The 18984-nt window shown below is 50.6% G+C and overlaps 1 protein-coding gene across 1 annotated transcript in view; it reads right to left on the minus strand.

Annotated features, from left to right (window-relative positions):
- The window catches only part of EPHA10 (EPH receptor A10), a 28648-nt gene that overhangs the window by 7147 nt on the left and 2517 nt on the right, over nt 1-18984 (minus strand). Inside the window, exons 3-10 of the mRNA XM_053964529.1 lie at nt 18287-18956; nt 11331-11486; nt 9290-9631; nt 4874-4998; nt 2800-2962; nt 1607-1715; nt 1460-1515; nt 570-695 (exon numbers count right to left, since the gene is read on the minus strand). Of these exons, the coding sequence (XP_053820504.1) occupies nt 570-695; nt 1460-1515; nt 1607-1715; nt 2800-2962; nt 4874-4998; nt 9290-9631; nt 11331-11486; nt 18287-18956 (1747 nt within the window). The remainder of the gene's footprint in view (nt 1-569; nt 696-1459; nt 1516-1606; nt 1716-2799; nt 2963-4873; nt 4999-9289; nt 9632-11330; nt 11487-18286; nt 18957-18984) is intronic.

Below are 18984 nucleotides of genomic sequence, written 5' to 3' on the forward strand. Positions count from 1 at the left end.
GCAGTTCAGAAGCAACCTCGTCCCCTCTTCAGTGTCCTCTCCCCTTCAACACTGTCCTTCAGCTGCAGGCAAAGCCCTTCCTCCTCCCTTCCTCCTCCCTTCCTCCACCTCTGCTGCTGCTACAGCTGAATTTATCTTTAGGAAAACAAATGACAAAGAATGATCACCTTTCCCACATTCTGGCACACAGTAGCCATTAAGGCTCTAGGGTCCAGTCAGGGGATTTTAATTTGCTTTTAAGTTTTAGGCAGTGAAGTTGATGAAAATCGATAAATCATTAGGTTCACGTATTTATAAATAGTTTTCATGCTGCTGTCAAACTGCCCAGATGCAGATAATTGCTGATGCTGATGCTTGCGTGGCGTTTGCTTGGCTGTGCTCAGTGCCTCAGGAAAACACCAGGAATGTGGAACGAAACTTCTGGATAAAATCCTCAGCAGCCCCGTTCCCATCGTCTGCTCCAGGTGGGCACCCCCAGGACTGCAGCAATGTCATGGCACTGCCCTGGCCCTGGGAAAGGGGAACAACCGTCACAGCCCACGGCACGGCCACCACCCCGTGGAACTTGCCTGTCCTGATAATCCTCTCAATTTTGATGCTGGCATTGTCCAGTTCCTTGGCAAAGAGGTGCACAGCCTGCATGGGGTCTTCGCAGGTGCTGGGGTCAATGTATGTCCTCCTGGTTGGTATTTTAACTGCAGGAAAGGCAGAAAGGGCAGGTGAGAGGGGCTCGGCAGAACTTCCACCCACCCATCCTGGGAAACACTATCCCAGCTCATCCATCTCCTGGTCTGTGGGCAGAACCAACATGCCACCTTTGTATAAGCAAAGCAAAAGACTCATTTCTAAGGTTTCTAAGACATTTTTTTTTATGATTGAGTGAATCCAACTGCTCTGCTCCACTGCCACAACCCCTGGGTAAAGGAGAGCAGCCCCTTTGCTCCAGTGAAGCTCCCACCCTCCAAAGACAAGTGAAATGGTCAAGGCAGGCTCTTCTACTTCTGAGGTGCTTTGGGGAACAGAAAAGCATGTGTGCACTCCATGGGCTTGTGCCAGGAATCAAATAAACTCATCAGTCCTGACATCTGAATTCCCTCTGACAACTGTTGTCTGTAAAATGATTGCTGCTCAATAATCCAGAGTAGCGCCAGAAAACAAGGCTGTTTGCTCGTGTTCATGAGAAGTTGACAATAATTTATACACCCCATGTAAGCTGCAAGTATCCCCATTTCCTCTGGCACGCAGTGACCCACATGCAGCAGGGATAGACATTGGCACATGGAGCTGTCAAGCCCACAGTCCTCAGAGAGCCTTGCTGTGCTGGCCCCTGCTCTGGGATAACACAACATGACAGCACTTCAAAAGTGAGGGCTCAGGGCTGCTTTGCTGGGTTATTAACAGTGATAAATACAGGGATCCCCACAATTATACCCGGCTGTGACAGCTGCGTGCCACTTACAGTGGAAGTATAGCTCCTCATCCCCATCCTGGCTGGCTTTGCTGTACTCACACTGCCTGCAAAGAGAATGAAGATGCACACCAGCACCTGGGCAGGAGCCCCTTACCCCAGGTCAACACCCCCTGGACCATGCCTGGCCCTGCTCACCTCCTCCAGACCATCACGCCGACCAGCACGGACACCAGCACCGTCAGCCCCACGATGGCCACCACCGCGATGATGAGGACGGGCTTCTGCTCACTGGAGGCCACTGTCACTGCAGGAGGGAAGCACAGCCACTCATCAACGTGCTCTGGGGCAGGTTTGATGAGAGGAGCTGCCTTGGTGACTGCTCCCGTAGCCAGCCTGTGTCCTCCAGAAGAGTTGTGGGAGTTTGGCTGCTTTTCACCATCCTCACAACAATTCATGCTCTGGTTCAGCTTTAAGAACCCAGGCTGGTGGGATCAGTCCAACATGCTGGGCAGTGCTGCAGGCAGCACAGACAGAGCAACCCAGCATTGCTCCTGGTTTTGGTAATCAGAGCTGAGGAAGAATCCTGTTTATCAGAGGAACCTATCAAAATTTATGGCCTTACAAATAGTTTTCTTTCATCACATTAATCCCTTTTCCTCCTGTTTTTGCAAACAGGGATATTAGATAGCTACATTCTCTATAAAATTTTTATTGGCTTCAATTAATTCTGAAATGTCTTCTGCGTGGCAAATGAAGGCAATTTAAAGCCCTGTTAAACACAATCTGTGGGAGCTGTTCTGAGCCAGCCAGCTCAGCCTTGCTCTTCCAGCCAGCGTGGGGGATTGTGCCAAAGCCCAACATCCCTCCAGCCCTCTTTTAGTGAAATAAGATGCTTTTGGACCACAGTTATGAATGGGAATATAAAAGGAGAAGTCTCAACAGATAACACTGTTGCTGGCTGTCCTGAGCCAGCCAAGGAGTAGGTAAGCCAAGTGCCTCCTGAGCCAGGACAGCAGCGGGAGGCGGGAGCTGTCATGAGCTAAGTATGTTTTTGGGCAATTCCAGCCAAAAAGCAGAGACTGTCCCAGCCTCTTCATGAAAAAGGAGCCAGAGAGCAACTGCCCTCACTGACTCTTCACTGAGAAGAGACAGGACAGGCTCCCCCAGGACAGGCAGGGCAGCAGGACCAACCTCATCAAAATCTGATAGAAAAATGCAAGGACAAGCAAATTCCTGGACAGCAGTGGCCCTTAGACCTGGAGAAGCAGAACCAGAGAAACAGGTGCTGCTCCATGAAACCAGGAGCAGCTGGGGCAGGAGCTGCGAGCACAGCATTCCCAGGGCTCAGCTCAGAGCCCTGGCAGGGACACAGGCTCTGCTGCACTTACACTCTGCCAATGTCTCCACTTCAATGCCAGGGTTGTGGTTCCCATAGTCTGGAGAGGAAGATGCTCGGATTTGGAAAATGTAGAGGGTGCCAGGCTTCAGATTATTGACCGTCACGGCCGTGGATGTGGTTTTCACAGTTGAGTAACTTTGATCTCTCTGATCCTGTGAAATAATGAGATACCTGAGATGGAGCTGGACTGACAGCTGCGCCACAGAGCCAGCATGGCACAGTCGTATCCTCAGCTCTGGGCCCCATCAGGACAGTCTGTCCAAAGAGCCAGCCTCCAAAAGAAACAATACATTCACTGGATGGCTGATCAACAGAAATTATATGGGAAGGTCACAGGAAAGAGCAGATGGAGGTAGATGGTGCTATGAAGACACGAAGGCAGAAGATGGGGTGGTGGGGAGCAGCTGTGCCACCCCTCATGGCAACTTCCCCCTGTGCCAGGCTCAGCTAGGGCACCAGCCAGCCCTTCCTGCTCCCCTGCTGCAGCTGCTCGAGTACTGCAGCAAAACTGTGTGGATTGGTAAATGGCAGGTGGAGCCCCGAGGGGCACCCCAGCCCCACAGCTCAGCACAGGCAGTGTTCCATCCCCACAGTCTGGCACAGGCAGTGTCCCAGCCCCACAGGTAGTGTCCCAGCCCCATTGCCCAGCATGGGCAGTGTCCCAGCCCCACAATCTGGCACAGGTAGTGTCGCAGCCCCACAGCTCAGCACAGGCAGTGTCCCATCCCCACAGTCTGGCACAGGCAGTGTCCCAGCCCCACAGGTAGTGTCCCAGCCCCATTGCCCAGCATGGGCAGTGTCCCAGCCCCACAGTCTGGCACAGGTAGTGTCGCAGCCCCACAGCTCAGCACAGGCAGTGTCCCATCCCCACAGTCTGGCACAGGCAGTGTCCCAGCCCCACAGCTCAGCACAGGCAGTGTCCCATCCCCACAGTCTGGCACAGGCAGTGTCCCAGCCCCACAGCTCAGCACAGGCAGTGTCCCATCCCCACAGTCTGGCACAGGCAGTGTCCCATCCCCACAGTCTGGCACAGGCAGTGTCCCAGCCCCACAGCTCAGCACAGGCAGTGTCCCAGCCCCATTGTTCAGCACAGGCAGTGTCCCAGCCCCACAGTTCAGCATGGGCAGTGTCCCATCCCCACAGTTCAGCATGGGCAGTGTCCCAGCCCCACAGTCTGGCATGGGCACAAACAGCAGCCACTCGCTGCACTGTTCACATCACTACCAAATGTGTTTCCATTTGGTATGTTTTCCCCTTTGAATCTTCACAGTAAAAACAAAAGCTTTAAAAGCAAAGATTAGGAACTAAGTTGATATCCATATCAGCATCAAGAGCCTCATTTCAGTGAATAACTGCTAAACTGAATTTAAATTCTCTACTCAAGGAGGAAGGATCCTCATTTCATACCCCAAGTATCATGTTGCTGCAGCCCATTTGCACAGGAATTAATGTCTCGGGCTCCAGCATTTGCCCTCCTCCACAGATCCCTCCTCTGAAATCTATCAGATGCTGAAAATCACATTAATATGAATCAGCTTCACAGTAGCTTGTTTCTAAATACAGAATGCTGACATGCCACCTGCACAGTATGCCTGACACACCGTCAGCTCCATAACGAGCCTGAGCACACGCAGATAAGGTAATTTGCAGAACTGTGTCATAAACTGCATTCATTTTGATTTAGAGCCTTGCTCCTGCTCTGCCCACTGGTATTTCTCCTAAAATTCCCAACCTACTGCACCTGTCAAACAGCAGCAATTTTTAAAACCAAGAAACTGTCATAAAAATATTTGCTGGCTCCCCTCCCACGTAGAAGAGCCACCCACAGTCACAAGTTTGTGCCTCTCAGTCCTAAACCAGTGCAGACCACAAGGTCCAACACTCTCCTAGAAAGCAGGCTGGAAATACAGAGACCATCTCCTCCAGGTTGTAGGAACCCACTGTGGTGTCTCAGTCCCTGCCTAGCTGGAGTCACAGATGGATGGGCAGCCCTGAGGGGAACAAGGGAAGGACACGGAGCCAGCAGGGCACAAGCAGAGTCCATGGCAGTGCCCAGAGCCTACCTTCTCAAAGTACTTGACCTCGTATTCGGTTCCATTGGCAGTCAGGAAGCCTGGCTCCTGCCACGACAGGGAGATGCTCTTCTGCTCCACTTTATCTGTGCGGATGTCAGTGACGGGAGTTGGCACTGAAAATGCAGAGAGGAAACAGGCAGTGACTGAGGGGCTGCCCCAGTAAAACCCTGCCCTTAAACAGCTGCAGAGTGTGTGGCTCCTGCAGACACCAGTCCCCTCTCTCTGAATCAGGAGTGGAATGGCTCCGAGCTGGTGACCATCCAATGGGAGAAGATGGTAAAACACAACAGCTTTGTAATCCATGGGCAGCCTGCAACACTCCAAAGGAAAACTGGCAAAAATCCTAATGGCACCCTCCACCCTTAGTGCTGCTGAGGGTGACCTCCTGTCCTGGCCTCTGAACCCCTGCTGAGGATGTCTGGGAAAGGCAAAACACAGTCTTTGATCAGGAGGGCTGGTGGGACATTCCAAGGCCTCCTGAACCACCTCACACCAGATCTACCCCATGCAGCTGGACTGCTGGGAGTATGACCTCTGCTCTGAGAGCAGGCTATGCCTCAGGAGCTGCCTGTGGATTTCTGATCAGCACAAACTCCCTCCCCAACATGTGTGCATCCATTTAGTTCATCCACTGCAAGATGCGCTTGCTAATATTCCCATTTTAACCAGATTTGGCTCCAAACAGGTCTCCAGCCTATGCAGGCAGCAGCTCACAGCCCTCAGGCACAGCAAAAGCTGCACAGGGACATTGAGTGTTTCAGCTTGTCCTACTTCCCATCAAATCAGGACATTTGCTGGACCTGTCTCTGTCCCACGAATACTCCTGTGGAGAGGAACAAGCCCCTAGAAAGTAAACTTAAGTATGTGTGAAATTTTGTATTTATTACTTAGCTCATTAATCTTGGCTGAAGTAAAAAGCCCTCATGTTTTATTCATGGTGATTTGCTCCTTGATTCCAAGTCACTTTGGCTTCCTGTGAGAGGAGTCAAAGGGGCTCCTGTGCAGCTCCCATGGCCCACACACAACTCCCTCTGCTGTGACCCATCCCAGGGTGTGGGACAGAGTCAAACATTATCCCCTAACACTTGCCTTGGGTCCTGCTCCTGTAAGATAAGCTAAGTGCTCCTTACTGTGTTGTATGATCCTCATCAATAAAATATCACACAGCTGCCCTCCTGTATCTCTGAATCCTGGAAATGGACTGGAGAGACATGAATGTGTGGTCCTGACTGTTAACAAAGCCATCAGGAAAAATCCTACTCGCTCTGGGATGTGCTTTAGAGCAGAGCCCATGGTACATGACAGAAAAGCAGGTGCCAGCCTCAAACATGTTTAAAAAACATTAAAGAAAATCACACAGGCTATAAAGCATTTCACACTGTGAAAAAAAAAAAAGTGTTTCCCATCAGTATTTTAAGCTTTCATATCATTGCCTCTATTTGAAAAAGCAAACATTAAATTATTCACCACTCTGCCAGATTTTCTAAACTCCATTCCTCAGTACGTGGGTTTTCTCCTGTTGATTAACCAGCTTAGCAGCAGAACAGGCATAAAACTACATGTGGCACCGTGTCCCTGCCCAGAACAACTCCAACATCTGCACTCGGTGAGGGACACCAAATGTCCCTGCTCGTGCCAGATAGAGCCACCTCTCCCCTCCCTCACCAGTTACTAACATCCCAACACTGAATATGCCTCAGAGATCTCCATTCCAAAGCAAAGAAGCCGCCTCACCAGTCAGAAAGCAGCCCTTTCAGGGCAAAGACCCCAAGAGCTCAGACACTGGCCCCAGAGCCAGCTCATCCTGGAGCCCCATAGTGACTGAATCAACCCTGGGCATACCCAGGCAAATCTACTTTGGAGGACCAAATCCAGCTCAAACTCCTCCTCCAGCCTCAGGAAGGAGGATACATTCTGGCACTGGTTGCATTATTAATCAGCAGCAGATTTAAAAGCTCTTTAAGGCAGAAGCCTTGTATTCCTGCCAGGAATACAAATGACAGTGGCCTGGAGTGCACATTTACATGGCTAATGCAGCTCCACTCCTGCAGGCAAACAGCTCCCCTCACTCCTCAAACACTTTTATTTAGTCCCATGCTGGGGACAGATTAGAAAAAACACAGTATTAATTTTGCCACCTGCAGACTAAATTGCATCTCTTCTTTTCACTACAATTACAAGGAACGATGGACAATTCCCTCTGGTGACTGCTGGAGGGGAAGGACAGCACAGAGCTGCACTCAGAGCTGGATTAGAGGAGCAGGACCTGACAGCTAAATAGGGTCTTGTTTCTTGTTTAATTTTTCCTCTGAACCTGCTTATCAGCAGACAGAGCTCCCCTGCTGCTGCAGACGCCTTCCGAGACCACAGCATGACAGCCACCACGGAAGGCACCACTGCCCAGGCATCCCTGGAGTCTCTTTCCTCCTGACCTCTGGCCCCATCCAACACTTCTGTGGTGGGCTCTAGTGACAAGGGGCTGCAGAGTCAGGACTCCAAGAAGCCATGTGCTCTGAGGAGCAGCTCCCCACACTGTCACTGCCAGCTGTGGCTCCGTGTCCTGCCCACGCAGGGTCCTCTCCTCGAAGTGGGGTCTTACAGACAAGCTCAGCTCTGCAGCCACTCCCCCAGGAGACAACCTTCTCCCCAGCTTCTCCCCTTCTTTGCTGATAGGCATGGGTTAACCATCACTGTCACCCCTTGCCAACGGTGCAAAGGCAAGAGGAACCAGGGCACTGGTGCCTGCTGACAGGGCAGCCCTGGCCTGGCACTGCCCGGGAGGGGACACCCTCAGCAATAAAAACTGTCAGTGTTCCAAGAAACTTCCGAGCCTCAGCTGCTTGGGTAATTCTGAGCTACCATCTGCATCAGGAGACTTGACAGCTCAACAAGAGACATTGATTTTGAACAGATTACAGGATTAATTATCCACATTCTTGATGTGCATTTCAGTTTCCTCAGGAGTACACGGTATGGAGTAAGGGGCTGAGATTTCCCCCTTCCCCTGGGGAAAAGCTGTTCTTAGCAGCCAAGGCATGGGCTGGCATCACTGCCTTGCTGCTCTGCTCCCTAAGAGAATGGGGCACTCACTACCCACACCTGGCCCAGCTCAGACCTGGGGGCCCAGGCAAGGTGGGACCTCCAGAGCACCGGTGCCTCTGCCTGCACCAGGCTGGAGGAATGCCTTGTTATCAGACCTCTCTAAGCTCACCACACCCCAGCCTGTTCTCTGTCCCCTTGGCCTGAGCTCAGGAGGCAGGCAGAAGACCTTCCCAGAGCTGAATCCATCCTTGAACAGCGAAGATCCTAATGAGGAATGACACCTCTGCTGAGGAGCAGTCTGCAGCACAGCATCCCCCAATGGAGCCACAGGGATTACGGTATGAGGGAAGAGAAAGCAACAACATGTGCAAAAACATTTGATCAAGCGGTGGGAAAATTATTTATAACAAGATCAAAGTTTAATCTCTTCAGATGAAATTGTTGGGCCACTTCCTGCCAAGAGGTACCTGAGGATCATCTGTCTCCATTAACTGTGGCTTAGGAAAGGGTTTTCATGCAAATTAATAATGTAACCACAGAGGAATGGACAAGGACACGACAAGCTAAAGCCGACTGTCCTTCAGCATAGCCAACAGCAGAGGAGGGACCTGACTGTCCTTTGGCACAGACAACAGTTGAGGAGGGACTCCTCAGCCAACCCCTCCCATCAGGGATCTGTCCACAGGCATGGGCACTCACTTCCTCTTACCTGAGGGAACAGAAATACCAAACTGGAAATGGAAGGGGACAATTACAGTAAGAACTGTGTCACAAACCAGTGCAAGATAAAGAGAGGAAATAAATTTTTTTGTTTCTGAAGGATAACCAACATTTGAATTATCTGTTTTAAGGAGGGATTTTTGATGAATGGGCTGCAAATGTTGCTTCACCAAAGGTATTTTTTTATGATTTGTAAATTCAAACTGCAGCCAGATCACAGGGCAGATTTGTCCCTTCAAGTTCAGGTATCAGCACGTTCACTCCTTGCCTCCCAACAGCACCAACTGGAACCCTCTGAGAGTGCCACGGGCCAGTATTCATCTGCCCCTCTGCCACACCTAAGCACCCAGGACAAATACACCTGCGCCCCCAGAACAAACCGAGCAGGAACGGCCCAGCCCGAGGATGGTGACCACACCACCCGCAGACTCTGTGTCCTCCCAGCAGCAAAGCCAACAAAATCCCGGCTGCAGAGCAGACCCCGACACCCCAGAGCTGAGAAAGCACACCCCTACACCCCAGAACTGACAAAGCACACCCCAGAGCTGAGAAAGCACACCCCTAGACCCCAGAGCTGACGTGCCAGAGCCAAACAGCACCAGGGGGGTGAAGCAGCGAGCCGTGCCCGTGCGTGCCACGTACCTGCGTGGCCAGTGGACACGTTGACCTCGGCGTACTGCTGGCCGGCCAGCGGGCTGACGGCCGAGACGCCGTTGAGGGCCAGCACGCGGATGGTGTAGTTGACATGGGGCAGCAGGTTCACCAGGGTGACTGTGCGCTCCACCAGCCCCGTCTGCTGTGGCACGAAGCCCACGCTGCTGCCGCACTGCTGGCAGCGGCCCACTGGCACTGCAGGGCACCAGCCACACCACAGGCTGTAGGTCAGGTCGCTGCGGCCGCCCACGTCGGCCGGGGCGCTCCACTCCAGCACCAGGGATGACTGCCGCAGGCTGTACACCAGGTTCCTTGGGGCAGAGGGTGGACCTGGAAGCAAAAGAGTGTCTGTGCACAGGTGTTGGGACAAACAGGTAGGAAAAGGCAAAAAGCCCAGAAGTTTCTCTCCAAATTTGGTACAAAAGACACCTCATAGGACCTTTTGGACTTCACCTCAGACCTGGGACTGTCTGATTGGACAGAGGCCAAGAGGTCCCACCAAGGTAATTCACTAGAAAAGGAAAAGAACAAAGGAAATAATTGTTTTTGTAGGGAGTTTTAGCAGGAGCAAGAACCTCTTGCCCCTGGCTTGGGTTTTTCTCTGCAAGAGCTTTGTTATTTTGCCTTTTATTAAATCTTTTTCTGTCTCCAACACTACCTCAGAAGCCATCCTGCTAATTTTATGCCATTCAGGGTAGCTGAGCTATCTCGGGTGTGATGGGTTTCTCTGGGAGCTCATAAGACCTGGCTGGAAGAGTAACAGATCACAAACCTAAAGGTCCTCTCTGGGAGCAGCAGGGCAGGTGCTGGGGGCAGAGCACAAAGGGCACAATCCTGGACAGCCACAGGCAGGGGTGGCACAAGGGGACACAGAGGCATTGGTGCATGCAACACGGTGGGACAGAGGATCCCAGCTGCAGGGATGTGTGTGCACCACAAGCCACAGATCATAGTGTGCATGAGGAGCACCTGGCTGCACCCAGCACCTCCCTGAGCAGCACCGGGCCCGGGAGCCTGCTCCCAGCCAGACACTGCCCAGCCATGCTCCGCAGAGACAGAGGGTTCCTCACGCCTGTGCTGGCAGCTGAACAGCATCCATCACCAGAGCAGCTGGAGTCCAGTCCAATTAACTAGAGGCCATTTAATTAAAACCCGTGAACTGCAGTGACTAAATGACTGTGCCCCAGTTTATCAGGGAGTCTGCGAGCCTGACTGCGCATCTGCCTCATCAGCCCATGAGCTCTGGGCTGTAGGGACAGCCCCTCCATCCCTGTGGGAATCTAGGACATCCCTCTGGTTGCCCTGGCTGTCTCGAGACCATGGCAGGGGGCTCAGAGACCTTGGCAGGAAGTCAAAAACACCTGTGGCTTCCATTTCAGCCTGTGGAAAAAACTGCCAACTCTGTATGAGGAATTACAAGCCACAAGGGTTTGAGTAGAGTGGTAGTTGAATTGACACAGGGTGAAAAAGTAGAATTTTTAGCGCTTTTTAGAATGGGGTTCAGGGGTACAAGATGGAGGGATTTGGGCGTGTCCTGACCTCCTTCTCCTTCTTCTTGCCCTCCATGTCTTGGTGCGATGGTGACACTTTTCTATTGGATTAAGGTAGAGACACACTGTCCAACATAAATGATAGATATTGGCACGTTATTCTAAACATAGCACACATAGTTTTTGGTATAAAATGTGAACACCACCCTGGGGAGCAGACAGAATGCCACGGCTGACCTGCTGGACAGAGCTCAGCAGGTCAGAGAAAGAAGGAAAAATAAACAACCTTGAGAAGCCAACCCTACGCATTCAGACTCCTTCTTTGGCTGCGCAAGCTGGGAAATGAGGACTTTAACAATCTTGGGGTCACCTCGACACCCAGACCCCGAGACATCCCCTCCCCACTGCAGCACCAACTCAGCACAGCAGAGCCCGAGGTGACACACAGAGCAGGCAGGGACAGCCCTGGGCACTGCCTGGCTCTGTGCTGCAGGACAGACAGAGTGCCTGGGCTGCTGCCTCATTCCAGCGAGACCTACGTGTGCAGGAGGCAGATGGTGGGTCTGAAGGAGACCTGGAGTAATTTGTCTGGCACAGACAGAACGTGGAGGCTTCCTCATGTGTGAAGCTGTGCTCAGGGCATGGAGAACAGAGAGGGAGACGGAGGGAGAGCTTGTAAAACCCCGGAAGGCAAGCTGAAAGAGAGAGAGGGTGTTAATGGGGGAGCAGCACAGGACAAATTGGGACATGTCTGATGATTGCATTTCCCTGTTTCCTGGAACCTCCTTTGCTGCCCCTGGCCAGCAGATACCACCCTCTAAGCTGCTTTCCCTGAGACACCTGCATGATCCTGGCACCAAGGAAGATGTCCCTTGGTTCTACCCATTTGGGTTCTGTAGCTCTAACTGACTTTCATAGTAAATGTCACTCCCTATCTAGGGTGCTAGATAAACCAGGAAAAACCAGCAAATGTTAAAATTACCCCCGAAAGTCCCAGTTCCCTCTTTAGAGCTGAGAAACCAAATCAGAACTAGTAGTATATTCATAAAATGGAGACAGTGCTTTTTCCTTTAGTTAGGCAGCAATGACCACCACACAGGGCAGAAATATCACTGCATCAGACATGACAGGAAAATCAATCCTGTTTACAAACATGATGGGATCCAAGCACCAAACCAGACCTCCATCCCTCGGATGTGCCTGTCACACAAATCTGACATCTCATAAAATTTCCAATTAGAAGTGTCTTTCAGACCAGTCCACCCTGTTTTCTAACAGCCAGAAGTAAGTTTACACAAGTGTCTGTCATTAATAATGGTACAAAATGTCCCAGTTTGCATGTCCCAGGAGCAGGCACCACAACCCCATGTGAGTGTGTCCCACGAGGAGCCATGGGCTTTACTTGCTAATTTTTTTTCCTTGGCTGTCCAAAATTTGCCCTTGAGAAGAACAAAAGTGCCCAGCACATGTGATGCATCATATGTGTGTCTCTGTTTCTTTTTTCAGACAAACTCCCACCCTCTTCCACTTCATCCTACGAGTGTTTTTCTTGGTCTCCAGCTGGTTTAGGTGTCCCTGTCATTTCACAGTGCTTATTTCTGCAGTGGGTATGTGACAGCTCTTGGGGGATCAGGTCATCAATTTATAGAATGAAATTCTCTTTTTTTTTGTACACTGCTTTCTATCCTGTTCTGGTCCTCTGGTGCTACCACAACCTAATTATTAAACAATAAAATTCAATAATTCATGGTCCCAGAGCCAAAGAGAAGCAGTCAGATGGGTCAGATGGATCAACTGCCTCTCTCCAGCTCCATCACTGCTGACCACAGAAGCTCCTCAAGTGGGCCTGATCCCTGTCACTGACAGAGAGAGCACATTCCCCCTCAAGGTAACACTTTGCACACTGCCAGATCAGCAGCAGAATGAACTACACTGATTTGTGAGGCAGGTTGGCCGAATACCCAGCATGAAGTAACCTTGGGAAAGGCTTCTCTTTCCACCTCATCTGACACGGCTCCTCAGACAGGAGCGGGTATCTTTGAGAGAGAGCAACGTCCTCAGGGGCAACTGAGGATGCAGACCTAGAAAATGCATGGTTTCCTACTCCAGTGGCACAGGACAGCTTTCCATTTCCCTTCCCAGTGAAGCCCTACCAGCAGCAGCACTGGGTGTGCCAGCATGAATTAATAACAGCTGCAGCCTCACTCAAAGTGCCTATACAGGCATTTATAATTAACACTACAACTCAGTTGTCTTCCAAAATCAATTCCTTTCCAGTTTTGGTCATGGAATTGTATTTGACAAAGTTCATCTGCTTTAATGTGTGTTAATTTTCTCTGTTGAAGCAGACATTCATAAAAATGCTCTTTAGGAAAGTCGCAGCTGGGGAAACAGGCAGCCAGCACTGGGGGTGCCACAGCAAGAACCAGGACAGCACCACAAGCTGAGGCACCCCAGCAGCCTGACAATCCCAATCCCTCCCAGCAAAGGGCAGACTGGGAGCACTGGGCCCCCTCCAGCTCTTAGGCTTGCATCCAGCCCTCCCCGAGCAGCACTCAAACCTGCAGTCTCACCACTGCCATCCCAGCTGTTCACAGTGCATCTCCCACAGGAGCTCTTGCTCCTGCTGACCCCTCTCTGGACCAGGCTGGCACATCCCTACTCCACCTATCTAAATCCCATTATCAAGGCACTGTTTATTATGTTCCAAACATTTCATCAGTGCTCCAAAGTGCCTCAGGCCAGCACAGGGGGTGCAGCCCCAAGGAGGGACAGATGCTGCCAGCCAGTGCCCATGGACAAGGACACACTGCCCAAACCAGACAGGGCACCTTGTGTAAATCACTGACAGAACAGAGTTTCAGTGGTGCACTGAGGTGGCCAAAGAGCCTTGCTGAAAAATGCCCTTGGGTAGCAGAGAGGCTCCTGCCCCCACCACACTGAGTTTGAGATCTCACCTTGTCTTACTGCACCAGCTGTGATCAATACTGCAGGCAGAGAGAAGGGACAGCAATCGTGTCCAGTCCCTGTGTCAGTGTGAGAGGGACAAAGTCAGCATGAGGAGCAATCAATGCAAGCACTGAGTCAGGTTCTTCTCACCTCGGTTCCATGTCTGCCAGGGTGGGAACGTTGGGCTGCACCACCCCAGAGAATCCAAAAGCACCTTGCCTTCCACACAGTTTGGAGGTTTTTAATAACTGGTTTTCAACAAGCAGCCTATGGTGCAACACATTGCCAGCAATTCTGACACCTCTAGACAATGCTACACGGTAATTTTTGTCCTTGTTAAATAAATTGTGGAGTACTAAAATGAAAACCTGTGTCCAAGGGCAAGATCCTTGTGCATCCCCGACAACGAACTCTTAACAGCCAAAATTAAATTTAGTGATTTAGTCTAAAGAAAGACAGTCTTGAAATATCTAACAGAGTGCATTTGATTAATCCAGCCAGGACTGACAGAACCTCATTGCTATTTATGCCAGAATGTTCCTCAAGGACACACTGAAGCAGGCACATCCGCTGAGCCAAGTGCAATTCTCTGTTGTCTCTCTCAGCTCCCTAATGCATCCACCAAACAGTTCCTGGGGAAGGACTGGCTGACCGGCCTCTCCAGCACACTGCTGAACACTTTAGCTCACACAAACCCCCTCAGCTGTGGGCAAGACACGTCCTCTCTGGATTTCAACAGCCCATGCAACATGTTCATCCAGCAGCCAGATATCCATGACCTTAACCTCACAGGAATTCTGCAAGCAACTTGTGATGCTTGTAATTGTCAGAGTAGCTTGCTCTGAAATTAAATGTCATGGAGCGATTTGTGTCTGGATGTGTCACGACTTCCAAAGCCATAATTATTTCAGGCACACTGTGAACAGCAATGTAACGTGCAATCCCAAATGATGAACACCACCAAGGATGGGCATTACTGCAGAGAGACTGGAAAGAGAGCTCATTTTACATGGCTGCTCCACATGTGGCTGGTGGGCAGCAGCATCCAACACCCGGCTGATCCCACCTCACAACCTCCCTCAGTGTGCCCAGCTCCAGAGTTCCTCTGGCATCTCCTCCAATTCCACCCAGCAGCAAGCACAGGGCCTGACTGTGGGATGCCTGTGACTGCATCCATGATGAAAGCAAAACCTGGTGCTTTGTGCAACTTGCAGAGCCCCAGGAGGAAAAATAAACATATGCATAATCCTCCAGCATCAGTCAGCAGATAAAGTACACTCCAGGAGCATGTACAGGTTTGTAAGCTAATGTATAAAAGATGAAACAAATCAAAAGCTCCAAGTGCTGTACATTTGGATCCATCTTTTTTGTATTTAAACAGAAAAGCAGACCTCGGGCTTCAGGAGGTATCTTAGCAGTAAATGACAAAATATTGTAATTTATTATTTTAAAATTCTCTAACTATCAATTGAACTATTTCTTTTCCACTTAAGGACACTGCAGTGACACAATGCTGTGGTGGGACATATCCAATGGACAGAAGAGCATCTTACTCACCCCACATCCCACTCCCACCCTAAACCTCTGCTTTCTCCCTAAGAGAGATACAAATAAGTCTTCCTTGTGTCTTGTCCATAGCAGGTTGAATTCAACATGCTGCTCAAAAATCCATCCAGTGATGCAGACAAGGAGGGGGAATTTCTGTTATTCCCCATTTCAAACAGCACCTGTGGACAAGGCTGTCACTGAAGCCACCTCCTGTGCGAGGTTTTGCTCCCCAGAAAAGCAGCAACACTCATCTCTTTAAAATGTCATTTTAAAATCCTGACAAAGCACTAGAAACTATTTCAACTCTAAAACTGTTTCCAGTGGTGTCATTCCCATAGGCAAGGGACAGGGACACTAATTAGACCATCATTGACCAGACCAAGCAGGGTTCCAGGTGCTGGTGAGGGGCAGCAGAGCATGGGACACAGCAGCAGAGCAGAGCTGGCTCCTGCCAGTGCTGTCAGAAGTGGAGGAAAATTAATTGAGGAGGAAACTTTGCCAGAGCACAAATTTACGTTTCTGTCAAAGAAGAGTGCCTGGCAGCTATTTTTGGTAACTGGCCTCCATCATCTTCATGCAATGTCTGGTTTAAATTGTCTCATTTGCAGCAAATCTGGCTGGTAAATATTAACCTTGAGCTTTGCTAAAATTCTCCTTGCAGATATTACTAGAGATTGGATAGAAAAGATGAAGCAGAAGGAGACAACTTTGAATGAAAATGTCAGGCAGATCCCCCACATCGTGGCTTCATTTACACAAAAATTATTGCTACACATCACAAAACAAACACCACAAAGGGGCTACAGCTCACACCTGAAAAAATTAATGGCAAAAAGACATCAAAGCTGAAAAGTTAAGTGAAAACAAAACAGGGATGGGTAAGGGATCATCCCCAGAGCACAGGACTGCCCATTGCCTGCCATGCGTCTTCTGGGAATGGGTTTTATGGTCAGACTAAGCACAGAGCAGCATCTGGCTACAGAGATACATCAGACAAGACAAGCAGTCTGAGTGCATTTTCAGTGACAAACTCTCCTCTTCTCTGTGAGTGGATGTTAAACAGACACTAAAGCTGTGCAGTCCCACCCCAGAGATGGCTGAACTCCACCGAACACCAAAACAACTCATCAGAAACGTGCAAAACTTGCCAGGAGTGCTGGGGTGCCTCTGGAGCAGTGGTGCAGAACAGGAGGATGGACATGGAAAGACTCAGCTTTCCTGCAGCCAGAATTAGCAGAGTCAGAAGTCCTATTGGCCTTTTTGTCATCTCTCCTAATTTCAAAGTGAGGATACAAATCTTCTCTTGGATGTTTTCAGTATTTAAATCACGGTTATGGGGACACCAGCTCTGCCACCAAGGTTAAACACCTTCACCAGTTCCTCTCCTGCATCCTGCACTGTCGCCACCACCACAGTCCTGCTGCCACCACCACCCTCAAGCATCACCTTGGCCCCCATGCCACCCCACAGGCACCAGCAGCAGCAAAGCCCCCACCACCCCCAGTCCACCACCCGGACCTCTCAGGCCCACAAGAGCTGCAACAGAGACTGTGGCCAAGAAATTTCATGAGCCAGCAGGATTCACACCTTCTGAGCCCTCCAAAGCCACCAGCACAGGATCACAGTGGTGGAGCCGGGTGTGTTGTGCCATCACCTGCCTGGTTTAACACCCTCAAACTCCCAAAACACCCACTTGCCTCCAGCTCAAGGGCTTTTGTCCTCACTGAAGAATTTTCACAGCCCTGGCATCTTTCATCAGAAATCTTTTAAAGCTATTCACTTAGCACTATGCTAATGCAGGGTTGCAAACAAACCCAAAACTTTCAACCCTTAAAAACTATTTTCTGATATTTGACCAGACATCAGACGCTGCTCCACAGAGAATGACTAATGACCTGCTTTCTGTGAGAGGGGAGAGAAACTTAATTATGTCCATTAAATTACTTCAAATATTTTTCCTCAGAGAATATGAATTATTTAAACTCAACACAGAGAAACCTGAAACATTAGCAAAAGCCTTCTGGGACTCACTATGTAAATTCCCCACTCCAAACAGATGTGGAAAGCATGGCAAGCTGCCATGCAGCCACTGAAGCAATCAACAGCATTGAGATTTCAATTTGATAGCTTTAATAAGGTCTTCTTAAGGAGAAGCCACTGCCCAGAGCACTGGGAAGGGCATCCCACCACCTGGAGGAAGGCAGCACCATCAGCACAGTGAAAAGCCTGGAGGTGCTCCTGAAGGGCAGAAAGCTCATTCCCCTACTGCACCACCTGCCTCCAGTGTGGGGGAACTCCACTTGCCTGGGGCTTATTTAGCTGTTCTCCTCTCAATCTGTTTTTGAGGTGATAAGGGAGACATCCAAGGTATCATCTGGACACCAGGCATGGGTAGCAAAGGGTCTTTTCAGATGTGTTTTACTGAAGAACACACCCTCTCTCCCAGGTCCCAGCTGGCAAGAAGGTGCCTGGGGGTGGCATTAGCCCAGCAACTCTCTCACACTCTGAGGAAGAGCATGACAGGCAGCATCTCTGGCTCTCACCTGCCTTTGAAAGCGAGATGGAAGTGGTCACAGCCCCAGGCTTGTTAGTGGGATGCAGAGGGTACATCCATTTTTGCAGCTGCCCTTAAACATAAGCTTGTGAGCTGTAAAGTCAACAAATTATTGAACTGTGTCCAAAGCATATCAATAGGGATATGAATGTTCTAGAGTAATTTTAACACTTCAGATAAAGCTGTGGGAATTCCTGACAGCATCCAGAGCTCTGACATGTCTGCCCAGCCAGCACCATGCTGCAGAGCAGCCCCATGCCCTCCAACTGCCACCCTCATAGAAACCTCTGGTGGTTCACTGGGGAGCTGCCATCACCCAAACAAACATATTGCTGACACAAGACAATTCCAGTTGTCCAAACTGTGCTCAGGCACCAGAGAAGTCTGGCAGCAGCACAGACTGACACAAGCAAAAACTGCCAGGACACCAATGGCCACTTTTACCTCTGCATCCCCCGTCCTTCTCCTCAAAGCCAGGGCTGCACATGCACTTCCCTATGGGCACCAGCCACTCGCCCTCCGCACTGCAGTGCATCCGAGGGGGGTTGTCCATGTCCACTTCAGCATGGGCAACACAAGTGCCCTTAACTTCCACCAGCGTCACAAAGGCCATCTCTGCCACTGTGTCTGGGAACATGGCCAAGTTCTGCACGGTGGTGAGACACTTCTTGTAATAGACCCGTACGGAGACCAGCGCCACACAGGCGCCCACGTCCTGGAAGCCCAGGTGGAAGCCTCTCTTGCTCAGGTGCCCAATCTCCCTCAGCTCAGTGTTCAGCTTCATCTTGCGCTCGCCCAGGTCTCCCTGTGTGAAGCTCTCGTCGGCAGCGATGGTGTCAATCTTGGTGTGCTTGCTCTCACGGACGCTCCAGCCCAGGTCAGAGTCAGACTCCACGTAGTACAAGTTGAAAGTCTCCTTGCAAGTGTTCGTCACACCAGGGATGCTGTTGCAGTCCCGGAGGGTGAACTTCAGCTCAATGAAGATCCTCTGGCCGTCACGCCTGGCGATCCAGCCTGTCTGCAGCCAGTTGTTCTGGTTGGGCTCCATGACGTTGCAGACCTGGTACGTGCGTATTGGCTTGTAGGTTTCATCCACCCCACTGATCTCTTCCCACTGGGGATAAAACACAAAGCTCGGGAGC

Source organism: Vidua chalybeata, chromosome 25 (genome assembly GCF_026979565.1).
Source record: "Vidua chalybeata isolate OUT-0048 chromosome 25, bVidCha1 merged haplotype, whole genome shotgun sequence".
Lineage (NCBI taxonomy): Eukaryota > Metazoa > Chordata > Aves > Passeriformes > Viduidae > Vidua > Vidua chalybeata.